The sequence below is a fragment of the Phycodurus eques genome, chromosome 10, assembly GCF_024500275.1.
Source record: "Phycodurus eques isolate BA_2022a chromosome 10, UOR_Pequ_1.1, whole genome shotgun sequence".
Lineage (NCBI taxonomy): Eukaryota > Metazoa > Chordata > Actinopteri > Syngnathiformes > Syngnathidae > Phycodurus > Phycodurus eques.
Genome location: NC_084534.1, coordinates 15605092 through 15627268, shown reverse-complemented (window position 1 = coordinate 15627268; position 22177 = coordinate 15605092). Strand labels below are relative to the sequence as shown.

Below are 22177 nucleotides of genomic sequence, written 5' to 3'. Positions count from 1 at the left end.
GAATGTAATTACGTTGTGCAAGTGTACCTAATGAAGTTTCCAGATACAGTATCTGGTACATGGACGTTAATAAATATCAGTAGGCTATTACTATTGGTGATGTTTTGGTTGTGTCATTTGCAGTTTTAGTGCATGAGAAACAATACTTAATTAAAAAAAAAAATAACCTCGAGAGGAGCTGCATATCCATACACACATGCACAGCAGCACGTGTGTGGAATAAGGCCCACGTCGTTCTTGTGCACGTTCCCCATCATCAAGTGCAGAATGTCGATTAGCTGAACTCACTTGCCAAGTCCTCTGTGTCCCCTCGAGGTTTAATGGCATCTCTGTCTCAATGATCTCCAATTATAGACGACAGTAGTCTCACATAGGCAGCTTTATGTGCAAAGAGTTGTGCTGAGGAGGAAAAACAGGGCAAAAGGAAGTTTGGAATCACAGTGTTTCATCTACAAAACAGCCTTGTTGCACTTCCCTTTTAAACACATGCACACACGCACACACACACAAACACAAACACACAACAGCATTGCCATGCTCCATGTTAAGAGTGGCTTATTGTTCTCAGATATAGAGGACACAATATCCCAGCCTGGTAATAGAGGTTAGATTAATTGCTGACAAATCTGTATTCAGCAGTTCCTTTTTGCTTCGCGTGACAGATTTATGACAGAGATTGATGGAGGGGTGGACCAGCCAGGAGCCGCCTCTGTTCACTGAGAAAAGAGCACCACAGCTCATTGGGTCCAACAGCGAACGAGAGGCAAATAAGATTTATTTGGTCGGAGGCGCTTACACACATGCTGTCTTTGAGCTCGATATTAATTTCTGTTCTTGATACTTTGTGACGTCACAAATAGATGTCGTTGTCATTATTGCAGTTTTTAATAGAAGACAAATGATGCAATTAAATAATAGTGTTCCCTCGTTTTCCGCGGTTAATGGGGACCAGAACCCCCCGCGAAAGGCGAAAAACCGCGAGGTAGGATTTGCCCCCAACCCCATAGGAATTTTCATGGATGTGTATGTGGGTACCAGAATGTTTCAAATATCTAAACAGTATTTATATTTCACATATTTGAGACAAAGATTACAACAGTACACGTATTTACTTAAATCTTTAATTATAAAACATTATACAGTAATTAATTACTCATTGTCTTTTCCCTGCAATCAGCAATCCAAAATGCCAATGCAGCTTCCATTTTCACAATTCTCTTATTAGGTGGAGTAACCACACGTTTCGCTTCCTTATTGAAGGTTATTGAAGCAGTTTTGCGGATGTTTGCTTCCTCTTTCTTTATGTACCGCACTGTAGATTCATTCACGCCATAATGGCGTGCCATAGATGCATAACTTCTGCCCTTTTTGATCAAATCTAAAAGTATCACTTTTTCGCTGATGGTCATCATCTTCTTCTTCCTCTTGGGCGCCCCGGAGGAAGCTTTCGCAGTGGCACAGCGCTTCGGCGGCATTGTAAGGGCTTGCTTAACTAATCAAAAAAATGATCGCTTAAACAAAAAAAGTTATTGTGAACACAACAGCGTGGACGAGACTGGCGAGACACAACAAGGGAAGATGATGGGTGAGGCTGCGATGATGGGCAGCCAATCAGCTCACGGGATAAATCCACTCATGCTCTCATTGGTCGATGTCGCGCCGGTAACCAATCACGCACCTTGTATGAGTGCCCGTACAGTACAGGCATCAACTCATCTCTTTGTTTGGCATGCAGGGGAACCTTCTCTCGCGCGCATCAACATGAAACAACGCATCTTTCCACAATATGGCTGCCGATATGGCTGTATTTTTTGTTTTTTTTTTGTTTTATGAATATTCTGGAAAAACCCGCGAAGCACTGAAGCCGCAAAACGCGAAGCGCGAAGTGGCGAGGGAACACTGTATACTTAATTAGCATATTTTGTTTTTAAATAAATGGTAGAGATTGGAAGCATTCAGCAGAAAAAATATCTTAGGAGCTATTTGAAAGTTATGATAATGATACGGCCTAACCCCACAATTGCGTTGAAATTATGGAGAAATACTACAAAATCATTTCAGGGGGTTTCAGGTTGGTTTTAGGGGGGTTAAGACACTAAAATTTGGGACTAACCACATACAACCAAATTTCTTTTGGGGGGGTTGAACAACATTTTACGGGGGCTGAAGCCCCCCGCCCCCCAAAAAAGGCCTAGCGACGCCACCAGCTGATAGTCAGCTGGGATTGGCTCCAGTTGAACCCGTGACCCTGATGAGGACAAGCGATATACTGTAGAAAATGGATGGGTTTTGAAGCAGATGGACATAGGGAGAATGCAAGGGACATGCAGCAAAGGGAGTTTCAGTCACGTCACTTTACTGGTCTCTGTTTAAACTCTGAGGTGAAAAGGCATCGAAAACGTCCCGTGCACCCCACTCCTCCCTCGTGATGTCACGGCCAACCTCGTATCTGATTGGCCGAGGCCAAGGCCCGCCAGCTGTTTGCAATCAGCAGTATTGGGAGTAGGGATCACATGACACCCTCGGGCTCAGCGTGCACATTTAGATATACATAAAGGGTGCTGTGCATCTTTAACCCGGTAGCCCTTCCTTCCCACAGGCTATTCCTTTGCAGTGAGGATCACCTCCAGATGTGCACTCTAGGGTCCAGTGCGGGGGAGGGGGGCACCGAAGGAGGGAAGCAGATGGTTTGAAATCCTGCCAGCGTAGACAAGAAATAGACAAGATGGGAATGATGGGAACAAATGTTCTTGAAAGGATTGTGTCTGCCCCCTAGTGGTACATCCATCCATCGTCAATAGCCCTTGTCCTCACTTGGGTCCCGGGTGTGCTGCCTATCCCAACTGACTTGGGCGAGAGACAGAGTACGCACTGGACTGGTCGCCAGTCAATTACGTCCCAAACGTCCATCTATCCATCCATTTTCTGAGCCGCTTCTCCTCACTAGGGTCGGGGGCGTGCTGGAGCCTATCCCAGCTGTCATTGGGCAGGAGGCGGGGTACACCCTGAACTGGTTGCCAGCCAATCGCAGAGCACATACAAACAAACAACCATCCGCACTCACATTCACACCTACGGGCAATTTAGAGTCTCCAATTAATGCATGTTTTTGGGATGTGGGAGGAAACCGGAGTGCCCGGAGAAAACCCACGCAGGAACGGGGAGAACATGCAAACTCCACACAGGCAGGGCCGGGGATTGAACCCGGGTCCTCAGAACTGTGAGGCTGACGCTCTAACCAGTCGTGCACTGTGCCGCGTCCCAAAGGTCAACATTAAAAAAAATTAAAAGAGAAACGGACTTAAAGTACTGTGATATTTTCTTCTCAACTTTTTTTCTAAAAGCTCAGTTTACATTAGTATGTCAATGTTTTATTTTTGGACAGCAGTATTTTTTCTAACAAAATAATAATAAATTATTAGCATTTTATGTGCAATATAAAACAAATATTAGCCCTAATAAACATTGTGTTATCAACCAGTTCCACGCAATTTTATTTTGTTAGGTAAACAATATTTAGTCACACACACACACACACATTTAAATTTACTCTATAAACATGATTGTACAAAAGTGATTGTGTCTAATTAATAAAACACTGAATGCAAACTACAATTTTGTACAATGATGAAAAAAATGCCAATTATAGTTCACAGACATGCAAACACCAAAGGCATGAAAAAGGTGACAAAAAGAAACATTGTAGGGTTCCGCGCAGAGATTAAAAAAAACAAAAATTAACATAAATTAAGCAAGCTGGAAGACTTTGAAGAGTAAAATAAGACAAAAATAAACACATTTTCTTCACGCAGAATTGTTTTTTATTTACACTGCTCAAGTACATGTTGATGTACAAATTTAAGATTAAAATTAAATTTCCCTCATTTCTTTGCTTTTGTGTTCTGGCCTCCAACTTGAGTCAGCCCCATCTCCACCTGCACCTGATGCCTGTTTCAAGCTGTGCCACATGAATAGCATCCTCCTCTTTAAGCAATCTCATTCTGGAAAAGAATTGACTAAAATCATTGTCTGTTTCATTTCATTTTTCGCTAATACCAACTTCAAAGGTTAATCACAAATGCATCCTCCAGGAAAATATTAAGTACAATATTTTTCTGTTTTTATTGGCTATTTCCTGCGATTGGCTGGCAACCAGTTCAGGGTGTACCCCGCCTCCTGCCCGATGACAGCTGGGATAGGCTCCAGCACGCCCGCGACCCTAGTGAGGAGAAGCGGCTCAGAAAATGGATGGATGGATATTGGCTATGTCTGAATTTGAAGTTAGTTCATTCTGTGTTGTGACGTAATCCTTAACAGCACTCCGTCCGCTCAATACATTTAACCTTAACATCAGTAAACTAATTAGATAATTGTAGCGGCGTTTCCTAATTAATACAAAATTTACTAGCGGGTCAGCTCTTGTCGCCTGATATTACGTGTGCTTGGCGGTTCCACTGGGACCACAACCAGGGTCACGACCCGCAGCACCTCAACGCGAAAATACAAAAGACCAGCGCAACAAATACGACACTGGCTAACCTGATGAGTAAAAATGTTGCTTAAACGTAAGAGTAGCAATAGAGGATGTCCGCTCCAGAGGTGGGTAGAGTAGCCAAACATTGTCCTCAAGTAAGAGTTCTGTTACTTGACAATAATGTGACTCGAGTAAAAGTAAAGTCATCCTCCAAAGAATTACTTGAGTAAGAGTAACAAGTACACAGTGAAATTATTACTCAAGTACTGAGTAAATAGTGAGTAACTTCAGATTTTTTTTACCACAGCATGAACATCAGTTAAAAAAAAACAACAACAAAAGTGAAGGTGAATATTTTGATGTTGCTGTGTGTTAAAACTAAATCTTTGGGATTACTGTTAAAACTACAGAACTACAAAAAAAAACCTGCAATTTACTGCACGGTGTTTTCTTCCACGTTTGGTCAGACAAATACTACAAAACATGAAAGCTGTTGTTTTTGTTCGTCTAAATGTAAACAAGAGTAGCAGGCCGTTGCCTTCATGGTAACGACAACCTTCCCAACATGGCCGCCACGTACGCACAACGATCAGCGGGCAGGCCTATCTATTGTCAATACCTTATGTACGGGAAGCCCAATGGAAGTCGGTGTGCGAGGTCATGTGATTTTCTTATGTTGTTTGATTAGATTTACGCAAACAGCACCCGATGCGGAAGTCGAAGTCGTAGTCTTGCGCACGAAATAGTTGATAAATAAGCAGTAACTGATAAATAAAAGTAGCAAGCGACATTTATATCATTGTAACGGAGTAAAAGTACCGTGACTTATTAACAGCAGAAGCGGCGGAAATATTTTTCCCTGGTCTCGTCAACTCCCGTGACTTGGAGCACACAGGCGGAACCTCAGTCCGCATATAAATCCGCCGCGGAGTAATATTCATAATTATATCTGTGTGTGGATTGTGGATGTGTGGAATGGGATCTAGCTAGATCTAGAGTACGAAAGAACCTATGACGTCAGCGACGGTAACCCCCCCCTCCAGGAAAAACTCACCGGATCGATACGATTCACTTAAATGGGCGGTTTTGAGTTCAAAACGGCGAATTTCGCCGAAAGGCGACTGATTTGCATGTATGAGATTACAGTCAATTTTGTTAGACTTCTTTTGTTTAATGAACAAAATGCAACTAAGGAGAACCAGTTGACAAGAGACTATGTATTAAAGGCAACACTTTAATCAGCACATTGTTTGAAGCAAGTAGTTGTGTAATAGTTTATTTTCTTTTTACATAATCCCAAAAACAACATTACATATACGTACATATAAAACATGTACACTTCAGTTTGAGACAATCTTTGAGTGTTTTAAGTCGAACGAGCTCTCACTCTTTATGGCTCCGTGTCACCTGCAGTACAGTTGCTCATCTCCCTAAAAACTTCACTCGACCTTCCCTTGACCTTGAAGCTTGGTCACATGTTAATCAGAGGGTCAGAGTGCACATCTTTACTCACTATACATGATCACCAGCAGGTCTTTTGCTCGACTGAAAACTTTACTGTATATATAGAGAAAAAGAACAGTCCAGTTAATTGCGACATGGGTTGTGATGCTCTAAAAATAATGCTACAGGAGGTGGTGGTTCTTCTGCTGTATACTACCTACATTGAGTACATCTGACAACATTCTGCTGCATATCAGCCGTACATTCACATAGAGATTATTCTGTTGTCAAATCAAGACACACGATACACGAGTAAAATAAATATGGTCTTGGGGCAGATCACTAAACAGTTTGGTTTGGTGTATGATAGTTTCTAAAATATTTAGATCTATACGTATATATTTTGCCATTCAATTTCAACTCACTCGTGGCTTTGTTTATGTACTGTACACTAGTGTGATTATATCATGCCATCGATTAGCCTAAATATTGGTCCTCATATACATACAGAATATTAACATTCAAATGTTTTACATACATAATTGAAAGTACAGGACACGAGTAGACAAAACTATCATACAGCCCAAGAAGGTGTTATAACATGACAACATGATACAGCGAAAGATTACTGTGCCTATGCACCGCAATCTAAAATATGCAGATTAAATATACAGCGCAAAAGACTATAAAACAAATAGTGTTTCCTACTTACTGGTGAATAAAAGGCAGATTCTAAGACACATAACTTATTATACCACTTTCACATTACTCTTCTTGTAGTTTAATGAATTCAAGGTCATTTAGAGGCAAAGAAATGCCTCTTGTCAGTTTTTCTATTAAGCCACCGACCTTCTTACGCTATATACAGAAAGTAAAAAATAAAACAGGTTGGAATATCATTATCTAAAAATTTTTTGTCAATCATTACAAGGTCATTTAGTTTAACAGATCTCTTGAAAATAAAACAAACGTCATAAATATACTTATCCTCAGAAAGTGCTACTACAAGTAATGTATTCTTAAAGTCTGAGTGTGGATCAACTATGAACTGATCCTTGAATGAAGATCTGTATGTGACTGTAGAATTAGTGTGATGGATGAAAATGCGCCAAATGTGGAGTTATTTCAGAACGTATTTATTTATTTCACTAGCACTGAAGTTTCATCAAGGTCTACATTGACACAAAGGATCACTGATTAACAAAGATCTATTATTAATTAAGATCCTTACAGTTCAATTGAAATAGACTTTGGGTAAATTATTGCTCAAATAATGTTCAACCCGCCCCAACCCCTTCAAAATAAAGCAAATATTAGAAAATTACGACTATATAACTCAAAGGGGCCAACACATCAACCACCCAAAGTGCCTTCCAGGAGTTTTAACAAGCTTGTCTGAGGTAAAGAAATAAGATGCTATACTTTTGGCTGTTTCCACTGATCTAGATCCTCTAATATTTACATTTATTTAAAAGCCTATTTCATACGGTGGCCGACAGGGGAAAATGCACTGAAAACGGCCATATGTTTCGTAGCAGGAATGACGCAAGACGAAAAACACACAAGCACATAAAATAACAGCAAACGAAAAATGATGCAAGATAAAAATGCTGCAATCACAAAAAACAACAGCAAAAGAAAAATGCTGCAAGATAAAAAATGCTTCAATCATTAAATACAGCTGCAAAAGAAAAATGCTGCAAACACAACTAAACACACACAAATCCCAAAACAACTGCAAGAGAGAAATCCTGCAAGTTTAAGCCACACAACGGAGGTCCGCCAGGCCGCTAGTGGGCGCGGCCTCCGGGACAGACCAGTCCTGTGAGACCATAGGCACCACAGGTATGTATAGGTACATACGACGTGCCCATTTTGAGCCCGACGATGACAGTGACGCTAAACTAAGGAGGTCAAAGTTGTCAGCGCATTCCACGTGGTGCTACATACGGTTGAATGCCATACAATTACCACAAGGGAACGGGAAGTCCATTTCACATATAATTTTTATGTGTGTGTGCTTTTTAGCAAATGTTGCGTATTGATAGCATACGCTTTGATGTTGACAAAACAGTAACCCTCATAAAATCAGTTGCGGAATGAGCGGGTTACGACTAATTTCAGTCCATGCATTGCCTTCCATGGGAACGACGACTTCCCCAACATGGCCGCCACGTCGGTTAGTCGGGCTGCTACGGGGCACTGGCGTATCAAGTGTCTATGAAAGGCACCCTCTATTCTCACAGGACTGGTCCTTCCCTGAGGTTGCACCCCCTAGTGGCCTGGCAGACTTCCGTTGTGTCGCGTGAATGTGCAGCATTTCTCTCGCAATTATTTTGGGATTTGTGTTTTTTTTTGTGTTTGCAGAATTTTTCCATTACATTTTTATCTTGCAGAATTTTTCTTTTGCTGTTGTTTTTTGTGATTGCAGCATTTCTTTCGAGCAGCATTTTTTCTTCGCAGTTGTTTTCTGTGATTGAAGCATTTTCAACTTGCAGCACTCTGACCCACAAAGCTTTGAAATCCATAAAACAAAACAAAATACATACATATTTCATTTTGTGGAGTGTGGCTGTGTTGCATGAGTGGACTCCTGTTGGATTGGTGTACAATATTTGAGAGTCCACTCATACACAAAGCTGGAAATGAGACAACTTGTGAAAGTATTGCTGTGCTTAACTTTTGTAAAATTTTATTCATTTAATTTGTGTATACCTAAATTTTCTGTTTTTGATAAGTGTGAAAATCTCTCAGTGAAGACCCAACGTTCTCTTCCAAACCGCATTTGATCCTTCAACAATGGCAATACATGTAAATAAACATTTAGATACAAACACACTTTGTATTTACATTATACAAATAACATAAAAGGTGCATCAAAATAAAATATATTCATATTAACACGAGATTCAAATTAATATTTGAACGCAGAAAAGCAAAGTGCTGATTCCGACACTAAACAATCATTTCGTGTAGTCTATACTGGTCATTGTTTGTGGTTTTCCTCATGGCTTCATCACTGTTTATTTTCCAGGTTAGCAGGATCAGGCGAAAACTACCAATTTCCCTGAAAGTGAGTTAGAGGTGACACAAGGGCCAAGGAAGACCCGGTTAGATTTTACATCCAGATAAAGGTGTAGACAAATCATTGCTTTCCCACTTTTAAGAAAAAAAAAATGTTAAAATGTTTTTTTTGTTTTGTTTTTTTTTAATTGTCAGTCAATAAATCATGAATCAGAATGACAAAATCCAGGATCCACATTGGAATTGTTTGGCCCTGGTGCAAGTCTGCTCTCGACTGAATGCCTTTCATCGTTTCGCTATCAACATTGAAGGGGATTCAATCTTATGCTAATTAATTCTAACCTGTCATACTACATTTCAATGAGAAGTAATTTCAATTAATATGGTTCTGTTTTATGGAAATGCAGTTAGAAAGTTGTGCAATTTAGGGTTCCCATTGACTTTCATGTTAATGGTTAGTGGGAAGCCTCTGTCCCACTCCAAATCTTCTTGCTATTAGGCTGCATTACAACTAATCCTATCTGTTTGTATGTGTGCGTTGGAGTGTGTGTGTGCACATGTTGTTGTCCTGTACTCCTAAGTGTTGTGTGAAGCTGGTTGTAATTACAGCAACCAGCTCCACACAACTAACAAATCACTCGGATGGCATGGAGGTCCCAAACAGCCAAATCACATCCTGGGGTCCAGGTGGACAGTTATCTGGCACAGTTACCTGCACTGTAGGAATTTTTACTCATCAATGAAGGTGATCTCTTCAATCCTACAAAAGTAAAAGCCAGTTTAGAGAGCAGTGTGCACAGTTTGGCTGATGAGCTGCTAAGACAACACGGACAGAGACAGGGAACAGAGTGAGTGCATTTCCACACAGGGTGAATGAAGCCTTGCCTTCTTAGCAGACACAGGACGAGAGTCCTTTTGATTGGAGCTGAGAGATTTCCACATGGTGGTTTTAGACATTTCATCAGATATATTAATATCAGAGGGATCACACCTGGGGAGCGAGGAGGGGAGAAGGAGAGAAGAAGAAGCTCAACATTGATGTAGGGAGCAGGAGTGGCAGTGTCACAGCATTAGTACAAACGGGGTGCACACAAAACATACCAACATACTGTACGTTTACAGGAAAGGAAAGGCAATTCACTGTGTCCACATAAACATTGTTGTATCCCCCTCTAGAAAATAATCATAAATAAAACACCCCAAAACACATTTGCCGGCTGCCAGTTGCATACCAAAAGCAACAGGTGGTCTTACTGTAAAGCCATTTTAGCGTTTAGCTGGGAGAAAGACATCTCCAGAAAAGGCTCAATAACCACATCAAATTGAAGACAAAGTAAATAACACACATGGAGTGGAGTGAATATCACACTGCAATTTCCATTCTTCTTAATTACGCCTTACAGATCTCAGAGGTATAAAGTTTACAGTGTGACAAGATATATATTCATACATATTTAGTTTTTTCTTCTCGTTTTGCCAGCTGTGGGTCTAGAACCCGCAGATCCAAAGCTAAAGTTATTGCAACAAAACTAAGCAAAAGATGACCAAAATCACTAAGAAATGTAATAATAATAGTAATGATGGTAATATAAATAATAAATTCTCACCACACGCAAAATGCAGGAACCAACATTTTTTTGTGTGGCTGCGAGGTCATGGGTCGCCACTCACCTGGGGTCATGGGCCTTTGCAGTATGCACAGGTTTACTGCTCTCCAGTGGAATGTGCACAACTGGAGCATCTTCACTTTTTGTAGTGAGCATAACCTGTGACTCCTGCAAAAAACAGAACATGCATTTGGATGGACATTTTTTTTCTAATTTAAATTCAGCATTTCGACTACCTCCTCAATCTTTTTGGAAGCATCATCAAGGGTTTTTTTCTTCCATTCCGGCATGAGATCATCTAGGTAGCTGAGCTCCCGATTGGAGAAACACAGGTCCAACAGTTTGCGGATGAATACCAGAGCCAGAACCTGCAGACATGGAGGGGGAAAAAAACATGTAGTTGAAGTAGAAAGACACTGATAAATAATGGATTATTTCTTCAATCCGTCCGTTGTGAATGTTCGGCTCACCATCATGGGGAAGACGATAGCAGCGGGGGAGGTCTTAATGACCCAGAGAAGCACGAGACAGGTCAGCTGGGTGAGTGTGAACAGATGAACCTTCCTCAAGGGCACGTGACGCAGGTAGATGAAGTCCGGCTGGTGCTTGGCCGGCATCGCAAACAACTTCAGACGGTCAAAGAACTGTGGACAAGCAATGAGGATTCATAGGCATGAAGGCAAGTATGTCAGAGGATGTGCCCATAGAATCAACAGGCACAATATTATGACATCCAATATTGGAGCTGTAGTAAAATTCAGCCAGATTTTTTATTTATTTTTCTTATTATTGAGACTGCCAAGTGTTCATTTAACAAAACATTTATTAGTTTGGTTGTAGTTTGCACTTTATACTGTCATTGTTGTAGAAACCACAAAAAGCGGTTAAGAAGCTCTCTGTTAAGCAGTGTACTATAAGAAAGTATAAGCACACAAGATTATGTACAACACACACACACACACAAAACACAAAACACAAAACACCCTGAAAACCTATATGCAAGATGCATATAGTCAGCAGTATGTCAGAATGCTGCTTTAAGCACACAATATTACATCATTGCACTTAGAATGAAAATAGTGAAGAACAGTGCAGTGGGTGGGATGCAGTATGACAGAACAGTATAAAAGTATATGATTGTAATTACAGCAAGATAATCTATATAGTGTTGATATACAGTATATGTACATGCTGTACATATACTGTATAAATAACTGTATTTAAGTTTATATTAGTGAGATGTGAAGTATAAGATATACAGTTGAACAGTGGTTTTCAAAGTGTGGTACAAGTATTGCTAGTGGTCTGCAAGCTCCTACTAGTGGTACGTGAAGGAATCACTGAATTAAATGGTCAAACTGCATATAATGTTACAGTGGCTTAAACTTTTTTTCATCCAGTGCACTACATTTTATAAGTACAGTTCAGCTGTATATATCTTTAAAGTATAATACCTTTGCGTTACATCTTTTGGAACCGTTTGTTTTCAGACATTTACTTTGCTAAAAACATTTTTTATGTGCAATACATTTTTATTGAATGATTATCTAAGTACTGTGTAGTTATTTTCCTATATTTAAGCACAGAATTAAAGTACAAATTGTGCATAATGTTACAGTGGCTTACAACAATGTTTTTCTTTTTTGGGGGGGGGAGAATAAAACCTCTGCCTTATTTTTGATGAACACTTGAGACTACTATGCAACTGTAGTCATTGCAGTGGTACTTGGAGAGCTTAGTATTTTTTGAGGCGGTACTTGGTGTAAAAAGTTTGCAGTAGTAGTTAATATTTTGTCCCTTCCGTTTAACTAAAACTAAATCCACTGCTTGTACTACGAAACTGTTTTACTAAAATTATGGCATGTTCAAGGCATCACAGTGGAATAGTGTTAAGCACATCTCCTTCATAGTTGAGAGGTTCTTGGTTAGAATCTCAACATCAGCCATCCTGTGTTGAGTTAGAATATGCTTTGTGTGTGCGTGGTTGTTTTCTTTTTTTTTTTGGAGGAGGGCGCTGGCATCCTCCCACATGCTAAAATCATGTTAGGGTCATTGAAGGCAACTGTCCAGAGATGTGAATGTGTATATATATATATATATGATCCAATTTAGACTTTGCAAGTGTACCTAATGAGGTGTCCGCTGAATGTATATGTCGCATAGTACAGTACCTGGATGCCCTTCAAGGATGAGGCTCCCATGTAGAGGAAGACACCATATAACACCGGCATTGGAATGAACTGAGGAAGAAAAGACATTTATAAAATGTATGTTAAGTGATGCTCTGACTCAAGTGGGTGTGATATCCAGAGGGTGGCAGCACTCACCTGAAGGGCCCCAGTCATGAATACAGAGCATCCCATGAGCAAGAAGATGACCAGGCCGGTGAGCCTCTGCTCTCTGATCCCCAGAAAGCGAGGCTGCTCTCCAGGAGCTGAGCTCTCAGACTCCAGCTTCAAACTATTCACGTGAGTGATGGACAAGACGGTTGCGGCAACGAACCACGGCAAACCCATGATGGAGCACACAGCCAGCATCAACCCCACCATCAGGAGGTCCAAGTGGTACCCGCAACCTTTCTGAGAAACAAATGGAGAAACCTTTAAAGTCAAATGTCCCGAGGCCTCTGGCTCTGTTCTAAAGTAACAAAACTTCAGAGTTCAAAACCATCAAGCATTACCGCACATGAAACATCATAATATCATGCATGGAAATGTATGTTTAGTAAAGGGGTTCACAGCACATTTGTGACCCCGGCAATGAAGCTCCCTGCCTGGTCCGGCTCCGCAGCATGGGGACGAAGGAAAATGTAGGCCACACTGTACTGCCGCTCAATAAATGTTTAATAATATTAGTTTTCTGTCAACAAATCATTCACTAATCCATCTCTCGTACCCAAAAATGCCAAAGAGCCCATTATTCACATACTGTACATCCTGCGCAAGCATGCACACTTTTCTCGCTCACCCTCTCTGACACACACATTGAGCACTACAAATATGGCAGGCATTGTAGTTAAATTAAACACAGGGCTTAGCTTTCTAATGTGAGATGCTAACAGGGAATACATATGCTTCCCATTCCACTACGGACCGCCTCCAAACTGTGTTATGTCCTATTATGTACTGTCAGGTGTAACTGCGTTTCTCATCCGCACGCTGACTATTGGTTTGTGGGTCAACGATAAACATGATGAAATAAAGTTTGAGTGAGTTTAAGTACCAGCAGTTTGTGCTCTTTCCGGTTGATGATGACGGCAGTTATCTGTTGGTCCATGAAGATGAGGATGGTGCAGAGCAGAGCAGGGATAGAGGCCGCCAGGACCGTCCACCAGGGGTTGCGTCCTATTGGGTTGATCAACCACCCTCTGTCATCTCTGGTGGGCTAATGGAGGAAACAGTTCAAAAGGTGCACATATAATCTGATCTAATCTTCCAGAAATTTGCGTATTTGCCCAATTTACCTGGAATTTGCTGGGTACTTTTAACTTCTGGGAGGGTACTCCTATGATGTAGTCGAGCAATACCATGAAGACAATGGTGAGGAAGACGGCAAAGTCACTGATCATGGACCGCACCTGATTACATGAGGACAGACTACTCAAAGAAATGCTGTGACTAAAGTGCACCTGTACCGTAGTCTGATAAGGATCGTTTTAAGACAGTTTTAGTTTTATGGCCCAGAGGGGCGATTGTTTCTCAAGGAATCAGCAAGCTCCTAGTTTCATCTCTTCGGAGACCAAATCAAGGTTACCTTAAACACTAAATGTCTATCTTTGGGTTGTCTAACTTTATTATTATTATTTTGTGTGTGTGTGTGTGTGTGTGTGTGTGTGTGTGTGTGTGTGTGTGTGTGTGTGTGTGTGGGTGGGTGGGTGGCAGGGGCGGGGTGTGAGCAACATGTTAGTAGTGGAAGGTTATGGTTTTCCTCAGGTGACAGTGAAAACCATACACTGTAACTGTATAGGCATCACATCATATTATTTCATAAACACAATTGCCCCTTGCACTACCCAGACAATTTAATGTTTTCCGTAACAACACAACCATTGTATAGAAACACTACCATTCAAAAGTTTGGAGGTCACCTAGAAATTTCCTTTTTGTTTTTGTTAACAATGTCTGGATGGTATGTCTGTTTAAATCTTTATTGAAAAAAAAACAGAAATTTTCATCTTCTTTTTAAAAATTTCTATTTATTTATTTATTTTAAAAAAGGAAATTTTTAACTGACCTCAAACTTGTGAAAAGCAGGTTATGTTGTATTAACAATAAATAAAGCGGCGGCACGGTGGAAGACTGGCTAGCATATCTGTCTCACAGTTCTGAGGTCCGGGGTTCAAATCCCAGCCCTGCCTGTGTGGAGTTTGCATGTTCTCCCCGTGCCTGCGTGGGTTTTCTCTGGCACTCCGGTTTCCTTCCACATCCCAAAAACATGCATGGTAGGTTGATTGAAGACTAAATCGGTAGATCCGTACGTGTGAATGTTTGCATGAATGGTTGTTTGTTTCTATGTGCCCTGCGATTGGCGGATGACCAGTTCAGGGTGTACCCGACCTCTCGCCCGAAGATAGCTGGGATAGACTCCAGCACGCCCGTGACCCTCGTGAGGATAAAGCGGTGCGCAAAATGGATGGATGAATAAAGTTTGAAATGATTGCATAATTTAGGATAAGAAAGGATTTGGTGAAAAAAATGCTTGTATTATCGGTTAAAAGTAAAGAAACTTTCAATATCAGTAGAGATATTCTGCCAAAATGAAAAAGAAAATAAATATGAGGTAGACCCACTTTAATTGCTGTGCTCTATCTGCACCTTGGATGGAACCTTTGCCATCAGTGTGTGTGTGTGTGTTTGTGTGTGTGTGTGTGTGAGTGCAACCCCATCGCCCTTTTGCTGATTACCTTGGTGGGGAAGTAACGACTCGTTTTGAACTGTTTGAGGAACGCTGACATGAAGAAAGTGGAAAAGAACAAGATGACGGACCAGAAGAGGACATCTGGGGTATAGGGGCCATGATGGCCACATGACGTCCCAACAAAGTGTCCCTGGAGACTCACACATTCCTGTCGGAAGAGGACCAGTTTGTCTCAGATGATTTGAACAAAGACTCCTACAAGTACATTAAACAGCAGCTTCGGTGAGTGAATAAGTGACCAAAGGAGCACCATTAGGTGGAAAAATCCATTGACCATTCATTCACAAGACAACCTCTGGTTGTGCTCAGTGAAGAAAAGCTAATCGATGAAATGTCCTTATCAGTGTTTACCTCCAGAGAGGTTAGCCGCTTGAGAGAAGAGGAAAGGGTCAGTTGCTTGTTAACAAATGCAAACATGAAAGAGCAAATGCATTTTGCGTTTGCGTGTGTGTATATCTTGACATAATTTGGTTACCTTGACAGTGAGATTGGCCCAAGGAACAGAAGCAGCTGTGATGTTTCTCTCGCTCCACAGCTCTAAAGTTTTATTGCTCGGACTATCAGGCTCTGTACACCGGCAGCTAAAGTCAGAGAGAGCACAATAACGATCAGAGAATGAGAACCTGCTAAAAAAAAAAATTATCATGTACAGTGGAACCGCTAAGGTTGAACATAAACTGTACCAGGATGCTGGTCAACCTCTGATTTGTTTGGATTTGTCACATACGTTTTTTCCCCAAAGCAAATAATGGAAATAGAAAGCACAGTATGGACATTATAAAACCTTTATTAACTCTCATCAATTTTATTTTACCATTTCCAATTGTCAAATAAATGTAGAAAGAAGTTAACCACTGTTGATTCTAAAACGTCCAAAAAATAAAACTCAATCTTAACATTGATAACAAGTCATGTTCCGTATGAATGTGAGACTGCTGACTTCACGTAATTTCCTGTGTACATTCTTCTTTTCTTCTAACATTCTTCTACTTATTTTTCTATCGTTGTTGCAAATAATCCACCCAAGCCAAAGAAAAAGCAAAACCCAGGCTCTGATGCTCACTGAATTGAAATGTGAGGTATGCCGATGCCTTGTGTGAAAGGTTTTTGTGCAAAGGCACTACTTGTCTTATAGTCTGATCCAGGCATTACAGTGGAGAAATTATTCGCATAACCCCCATTTGTACTCCTAAGTGTTATTTATCAGCTGCCCCTTCTTTTGTTCCCTTTTTGTCTGGGTGCCACCACGTGCGGGAACGCCCGCCCGAACCAAGCTGGCGGCGTTATCGATCGAGGAAGTCTACCATGCGGCTCCGATCGCTTTCCGTAGCCACGATCGGTCGGCGGGGCCTCAACGAGCAGCTGCCGGTATCCCGGACGGATCCCGCACGCCTCTGAGGGCCAGAGCTCGGCTCGCCACCAGGTCCACCGGCAGGCATCCCAAATAGGACAACAACTTTCCTTTCCTACTTCTTGTTATTTTTGTGTATCTGGTTTTCTTCAACCGAACCTGCTTTTTTCCCGCCTGAGGTCCAGAGGAAGACCACCCCAAAGAGCAGCTGATCAGCGTTCGTGAGTCGACACTGCAATCCTTACTATGATGTACAACACTAGTGCGTAATAATTGTGGGGAAATTACAAGCTTCATACGAAATCCCAACTTTGCCTTCTCTCGCTCTGACTCAACGCATTAAACGCTCACACACTCATTTATTTTAACCCAGCGAACACACACCATGTATTCTTTTCCATTTTCGTACGCCTTATTTTCTTTCTTTCGTTTACCATTAGTGTTATGCTCTTGTTGTAGTTTGTAGTTGTAGTTCTGCGTTTCCTTAAATATGCCATAAAATTCCACTCGTGGTCGTATTTTGTGTGTGTTCTGAATTAAAATAAACTTGAAAAATTTGACGTGGTGCCATTTTCGAGACATTAGTTTGATTTTTAACAATTCAAGTAAACTTACGATAAACCGGAAGTAACGCAAACGTCGCTCCCGGCTTATTACAATTCTTATTTCATACATAATCGCTACATACCCCAAAGCTAAGGTAGGGAGGCATAATTAGTGTTGTATCTTACTTTTATTAGAACGCCAGTCCCCATATGAAAGTAAGCACTTTTTAAAAATGTATACAACATAATTTACAGCAAATTATTTTGCGGACCCTCAAGCTACAGCTTGCGGATCCATGGGGGCCCAAGCATTCCGAAGTGCTTGCACAGGAATTAACAAGGGAAGCCCCAACCAGGTGCTGCTAATGAAGTCATTTTGATTAACTGATAATCATGTATGAGCACTTCTGACGGTCTAGAGCCTTTAGAAAATTTTTGCTTTTAGCTTCTAGCAGTAACGCCCATTAAATTATGTTTACAAAAGCTGTTGGACGAGACAAGAGCAACTGGTACAGCAGACAGACCGACATCACAGAATCCTGTTCTAAAAGAATGCAGTAAGATTTAGTAAGATTTTGCACAAAACCTAATCAACTGTATTTAGTGAAGAGGACTTTTTGAGAGATTATACGTACAGATCATCCATCCATCCATTTTCTATACCGGTTATCCTCATGAGGATAACGGGTGGGCTGTAGCTATTCGAGCTGACTTTGGGCAAGAAGCCGCAATCGCAGGGTACATTTAGACAAACGATCATTCACACTGACACCTATGGGTATTTTTTTTTTTTTTTTCCAGTCTTCATTTCATGTGGGACGAAACCTGAGTGCGCCCAGATCTTGGGCTAATCTCTAAACATCTGTGCTGCCACGATGCCTAATAATGCTGAATGTTTGGTACAATTACCTACTTAATTCTCCTCAGCCCATGTTAAGGACTGTATATGGCAGTTAGCAAATCTGAAAATTCTCCCAACTGAAAGAGATCCACAAACTGTGTTCCTCACTAAGCCAGTGTCAGCTTGTCCAGATCGCTGTGTGCGTTGAAGGGGTAGATTTCTCCCAGGTGGCAGAGCTTCTCCAAGGCCTCATAGATGAAGATAATGCAGATGAGGGCAGCGAAGGCCTCCTCTGTGAAGCGAGTAATGTAGCACACTAGAGAGCTGGCGTCTGTGGCAACAAGCAACAGACACAACAGTGCCGTCCACAGGCCAATGCAGGCCCTTAGTGACAGGTAGGAGAGGCTGTAGTCCCTAAAGAGTCAAATGACAATTAAGTAAACACATATCAGACACAGCTAATAAAGCTGTGTCTAAGAGCTAGACTTATTTGATACATACTTGCAGAATTTGAAGAGGATTTTCTCAAACACTAACACAGGTCCTGTACTACCCAAAATCGTGAGAGGCTGGCCGGCAAACAGTGAGTAGGCTACTCCAGTCATGGATGCACCGAGTAAGGACTCTATGGCACTCTGGAATACAAAATACATCTTGCTCACAATTACTGATAATAGGTATGATGATTGTTCTCTTTTTCTCGTGCACACAGTTTAGGACGCAGGTGTCAAACTCAAGGCCCGGGGGCCAAATCTGGACCGCCACATCATTTGATGTGGCCCGCAAAAGCAAATCAGGTGCAACTTCCATGATTCTTGTTCAAATATGCACCAGAATTTCAAGCATTTTTTTGGTTACTGAACCCCTCTTTTACAGTAACTTGAACAATAGCTGAACAAACTATTATCCTTGAATTGTGTTTTTAAAACTAGTTATCCATCAATTTGCGATGTCTATGTAATAATATGACGAAGCGATGAAACATTTAGATGGTTTCATAGTCATAATGGCCCTCTGAGAGAAACCGTAACTACAATGTGGCCCGCAATATAAATGACTTTGACACCCCTGGTTTAGGAATATGTAGTTCTTTGTAGACATTCCATGCAAGTGTTTGTTCTTACAATGCGTCCCTCTGTTGCCTCTCCAAGCAGCCCTCCAAAGGTGATGACAGGAGACATGCAGGCACAGTAGAGAAAGAGGAATGAGGCCACACACTGCAGGCTCAGACCATCTTTATAATCACCCAGATAGAAGGGAGCCTTCCTTTTGATGTCCATTATCAGACCACCAAACAACCTGGTCACAACACAAAGGGAACAAAGTACACAGAGAGAATGTTATGCCGTCTACATATATCATTTGATTTTCCATTTGAGTACTCTGTCTGGGACATGAGAGGGTTTGACATTTTGACGATTACGCTTCTGCTAAACATCCACATAGCCATGCAGAAAAACACTATATGGACAAAACTAATGGGTCATCTGGTCATTACAAAGGCAAGATGACAAAATAGAGCACAAATTGTAGGTCTTCTCTTTAGGTTGCACTCTTCTAGGAAAACTTTCAACAAGATTCTGGAGTGTCTCTGTGGGAATCATTCAGTTTTAATTAATCTCAGAGGCGTTAGCCAAGCATGCCTTTATGGACCTTGGGTTGTGCAATGGGTCAAAGCCATGACACAGAAAATGGAACAGGACAACTTTAACCTTGGGCCAAATGTTAACACACAGTTAAGGCGCATAGAAATGACGGAAGAAAAGGTGTGTTCTACAACTTTTGACCTTATGCAGCGCATTCACAATTATTATGCAAATTATATTTTTTTCTGATTATCCTAAAATACTCAATTTAAATGACTGTTAGCATAATTGTTGTCATCAAACGTCATATTATAATTTGAAAGTTTTTGGAAAAAAACCTCCCAATGATAAGAGTATTTTTTAATTTTAAAAAATGCAAATGTACTGTTCCACATTATTATGCACAACAGAGTTTCAGAGAAATGTAAAGAACTGAAAATTAGTTAACCTCTACATCATTGGTTGCTATGGGCTTACAAGGAGAGAAACATGGTGTTGCCCCCTGCATTCTCCCCCAACCTCAAACCTGTTAGGAAACTTTGGAGCGTCCTAAAAAGAATCTTGAGGGTAGGAGTTAGTTCACATCCAAACAGCAGCTCTGGGAGGCTTTGATTTCAGTAAACATGACCTCTTAATGCTGCAAATTCAACAAGTGACTATTGTCAGTTATTTACAACTTATAAAATGTAATTTGGAACAGTGCATTTTAGGTTTTTATTAATTAAAAAAAACTACTGTTACAATTGCGTGGCTTGTTTAAAAACATTTAAATTATAATGTACTCTAAAGGTTGATGACTTAAAAACAATGCTGCCTGTCATTTTCAATGACCATTTAGGAAAAAATAAACATTTGGATAATAATTTGGAACGCAGTTGAGTGCAGCTGGGATACATGGATTCACCTTCCGGTTCTCTGCAGCTCTGGTCCATGGTGCTCCGCATGTAGCTCTTCCTCTACTTGGTAGGCTGTGCCATTAGGGACACCAGGCATCTTCCTCTTCTCCTTCAATTACAACCAGAAAATTAAGGTCAGCTATCTTCAGGATATGGCTTTTCTATTGCACCAACCAAAGCATTAAAAAACTGTGTGTACCTGAGATGGGACATTTTTGGGTGGCTCAATGCGGATAGAAGGGTCCCATTCCCCTGGTGGCAGGACAGTCACCTGGTCCAGGAACTCATCTATACCAGCCAGTAGGTCACTTCTGTCCTTTGCCTTGTAAGCTACACCATGGAAGATCTAGAGCACAGAGATGTAAAAGACATATGACACATAACGGTCTGCTTTCGCAAGATTATTTTTTTGTTTTTATTGTTGTTTTTATTTTTTTGGAGAGGGGTTGCCGAATGAGCTCTAAATTTAGGTCATGAGCCATATAAAGATGTGAACATAATAATATATTTCCACTATTTGTAGTTGCAGGCCATTTGCATTGATGTCAATTGGGGCAATCACCAGCTAGATCCAGAGAGTCAGGTTTTGTTTTGGAGGCACGCCTTACCTCATCCGTCATAATGGTTGCCATAGAGCGCCCGATCTCATGGTATTGCTGAGCTTTTCCATCTGGGCCCAAGAGAATGAAGAGGAACCTAAAACGATGAGTCGACGGCATACAGTATATCGTGTCCTCATTATTGAAGGTACTGTACATAATTGAAGTGTTGTTCATGTGACTGTAGGGAGGTATTGCTGTCTACCTTGTAGGTATCGGGACCTCAGTGAGGCCAGTGAGCAGCACAGCGGGGGAGAGGCGAACAAAGGCCACAATGGGCCTCTCCAGGAAGTCCAGCTCTCCGACCAGCACATTGGAGGCCTCTGCTCCCTCTGGGATCTTCTTCATGAAGTGAAGGTCCACCTAATAAATATCAGTTGTGTGGAAATAGTTTTAAGAGACATGGTGTAAACCCTTTCATCATGGTATAATGCATTACAGTTTGTCCTACGTGAAAGTTTCATCATATCTTTTTTTTTTTTTTTTTTTTAATGTATAAATATGGGACAATAAATTCTCTAATGACCAAATTTTAAAGTAGGGGTGACCAAGTTTTTTAAAACTGAGAGCTACTTCTTGCGTACTGATGGCCACACTTCTGAAACAACAAATTAGCCCAAATTATATTAAATTATAAGTTATAATAAATAATGACATAAATACACTGATTATAATTAATAATATAATAATATAATTTCTCACAATATCTATCAACAATGATTAACAAGGTAGGAAACAGATATCAATATGCAACACTTTCTTTCTGTAAATCTACCATTATTTACAGTTCTAAATGTTCACTTCCACAGCATTCGTAGGTAATTACAATGTCCCATTACTGGTGAGCTACTCATGTGGTCCTTTGGGGGCTATCTAGCGGCCGTGGTCAACATG

At 40.9% G+C, this 22177-nt stretch overlaps 1 protein-coding gene across 5 annotated transcripts in view; it reads right to left on the bottom strand.

Annotated features, from left to right (window-relative positions):
* Positions 1-5744: 5744 nt before the first annotated feature.
* Positions 5745-22177, bottom strand: part of slc4a8 (solute carrier family 4 member 8) — a 37710-nt gene continuing 21277 nt past the window's right edge. For 2 of the 5 annotated variants that reach the window (XM_061686823.1, XM_061686827.1), the window contains 18 exons: positions 21489-21646; positions 21293-21380; positions 20884-21030; positions 20693-20793; positions 19327-19501; positions 18704-18837; positions 18371-18616; positions 15941-16046; positions 15452-15613; positions 14012-14125; positions 13771-13932; positions 12876-13127; positions 12720-12788; positions 11019-11192; positions 10785-10916; positions 10613-10716; positions 9827-9932; positions 5745-9701 (listed from right to left, as the gene is read on the bottom strand). In XM_061686823.1, the coding sequence (XP_061542807.1) occupies positions 9696-9701; positions 9827-9932; positions 10613-10716; positions 10785-10916; positions 11019-11192; positions 12720-12788; positions 12876-13127; positions 13771-13932; positions 14012-14125; positions 15452-15613; positions 15941-16046; positions 18371-18616; positions 18704-18837; positions 19327-19501; positions 20693-20793; positions 20884-21030; positions 21293-21380; positions 21489-21646 (2436 nt within the window). In that variant the 3' untranslated portion in view covers positions 5745-9695. The remainder of the gene's footprint in view (positions 9702-9826; positions 9933-10612; positions 10717-10784; positions 10917-11018; positions 11193-12719; positions 12789-12875; positions 13128-13770; positions 13933-14011; positions 14126-15451; positions 15614-15940; positions 16047-18370; positions 18617-18703; positions 18838-19326; positions 19502-20692; positions 20794-20883; positions 21031-21292; positions 21381-21488; positions 21647-22177) is intronic. The other 3 variants (XM_061686824.1, XM_061686826.1, XM_061686825.1) reach the window with 3 other exon arrangements.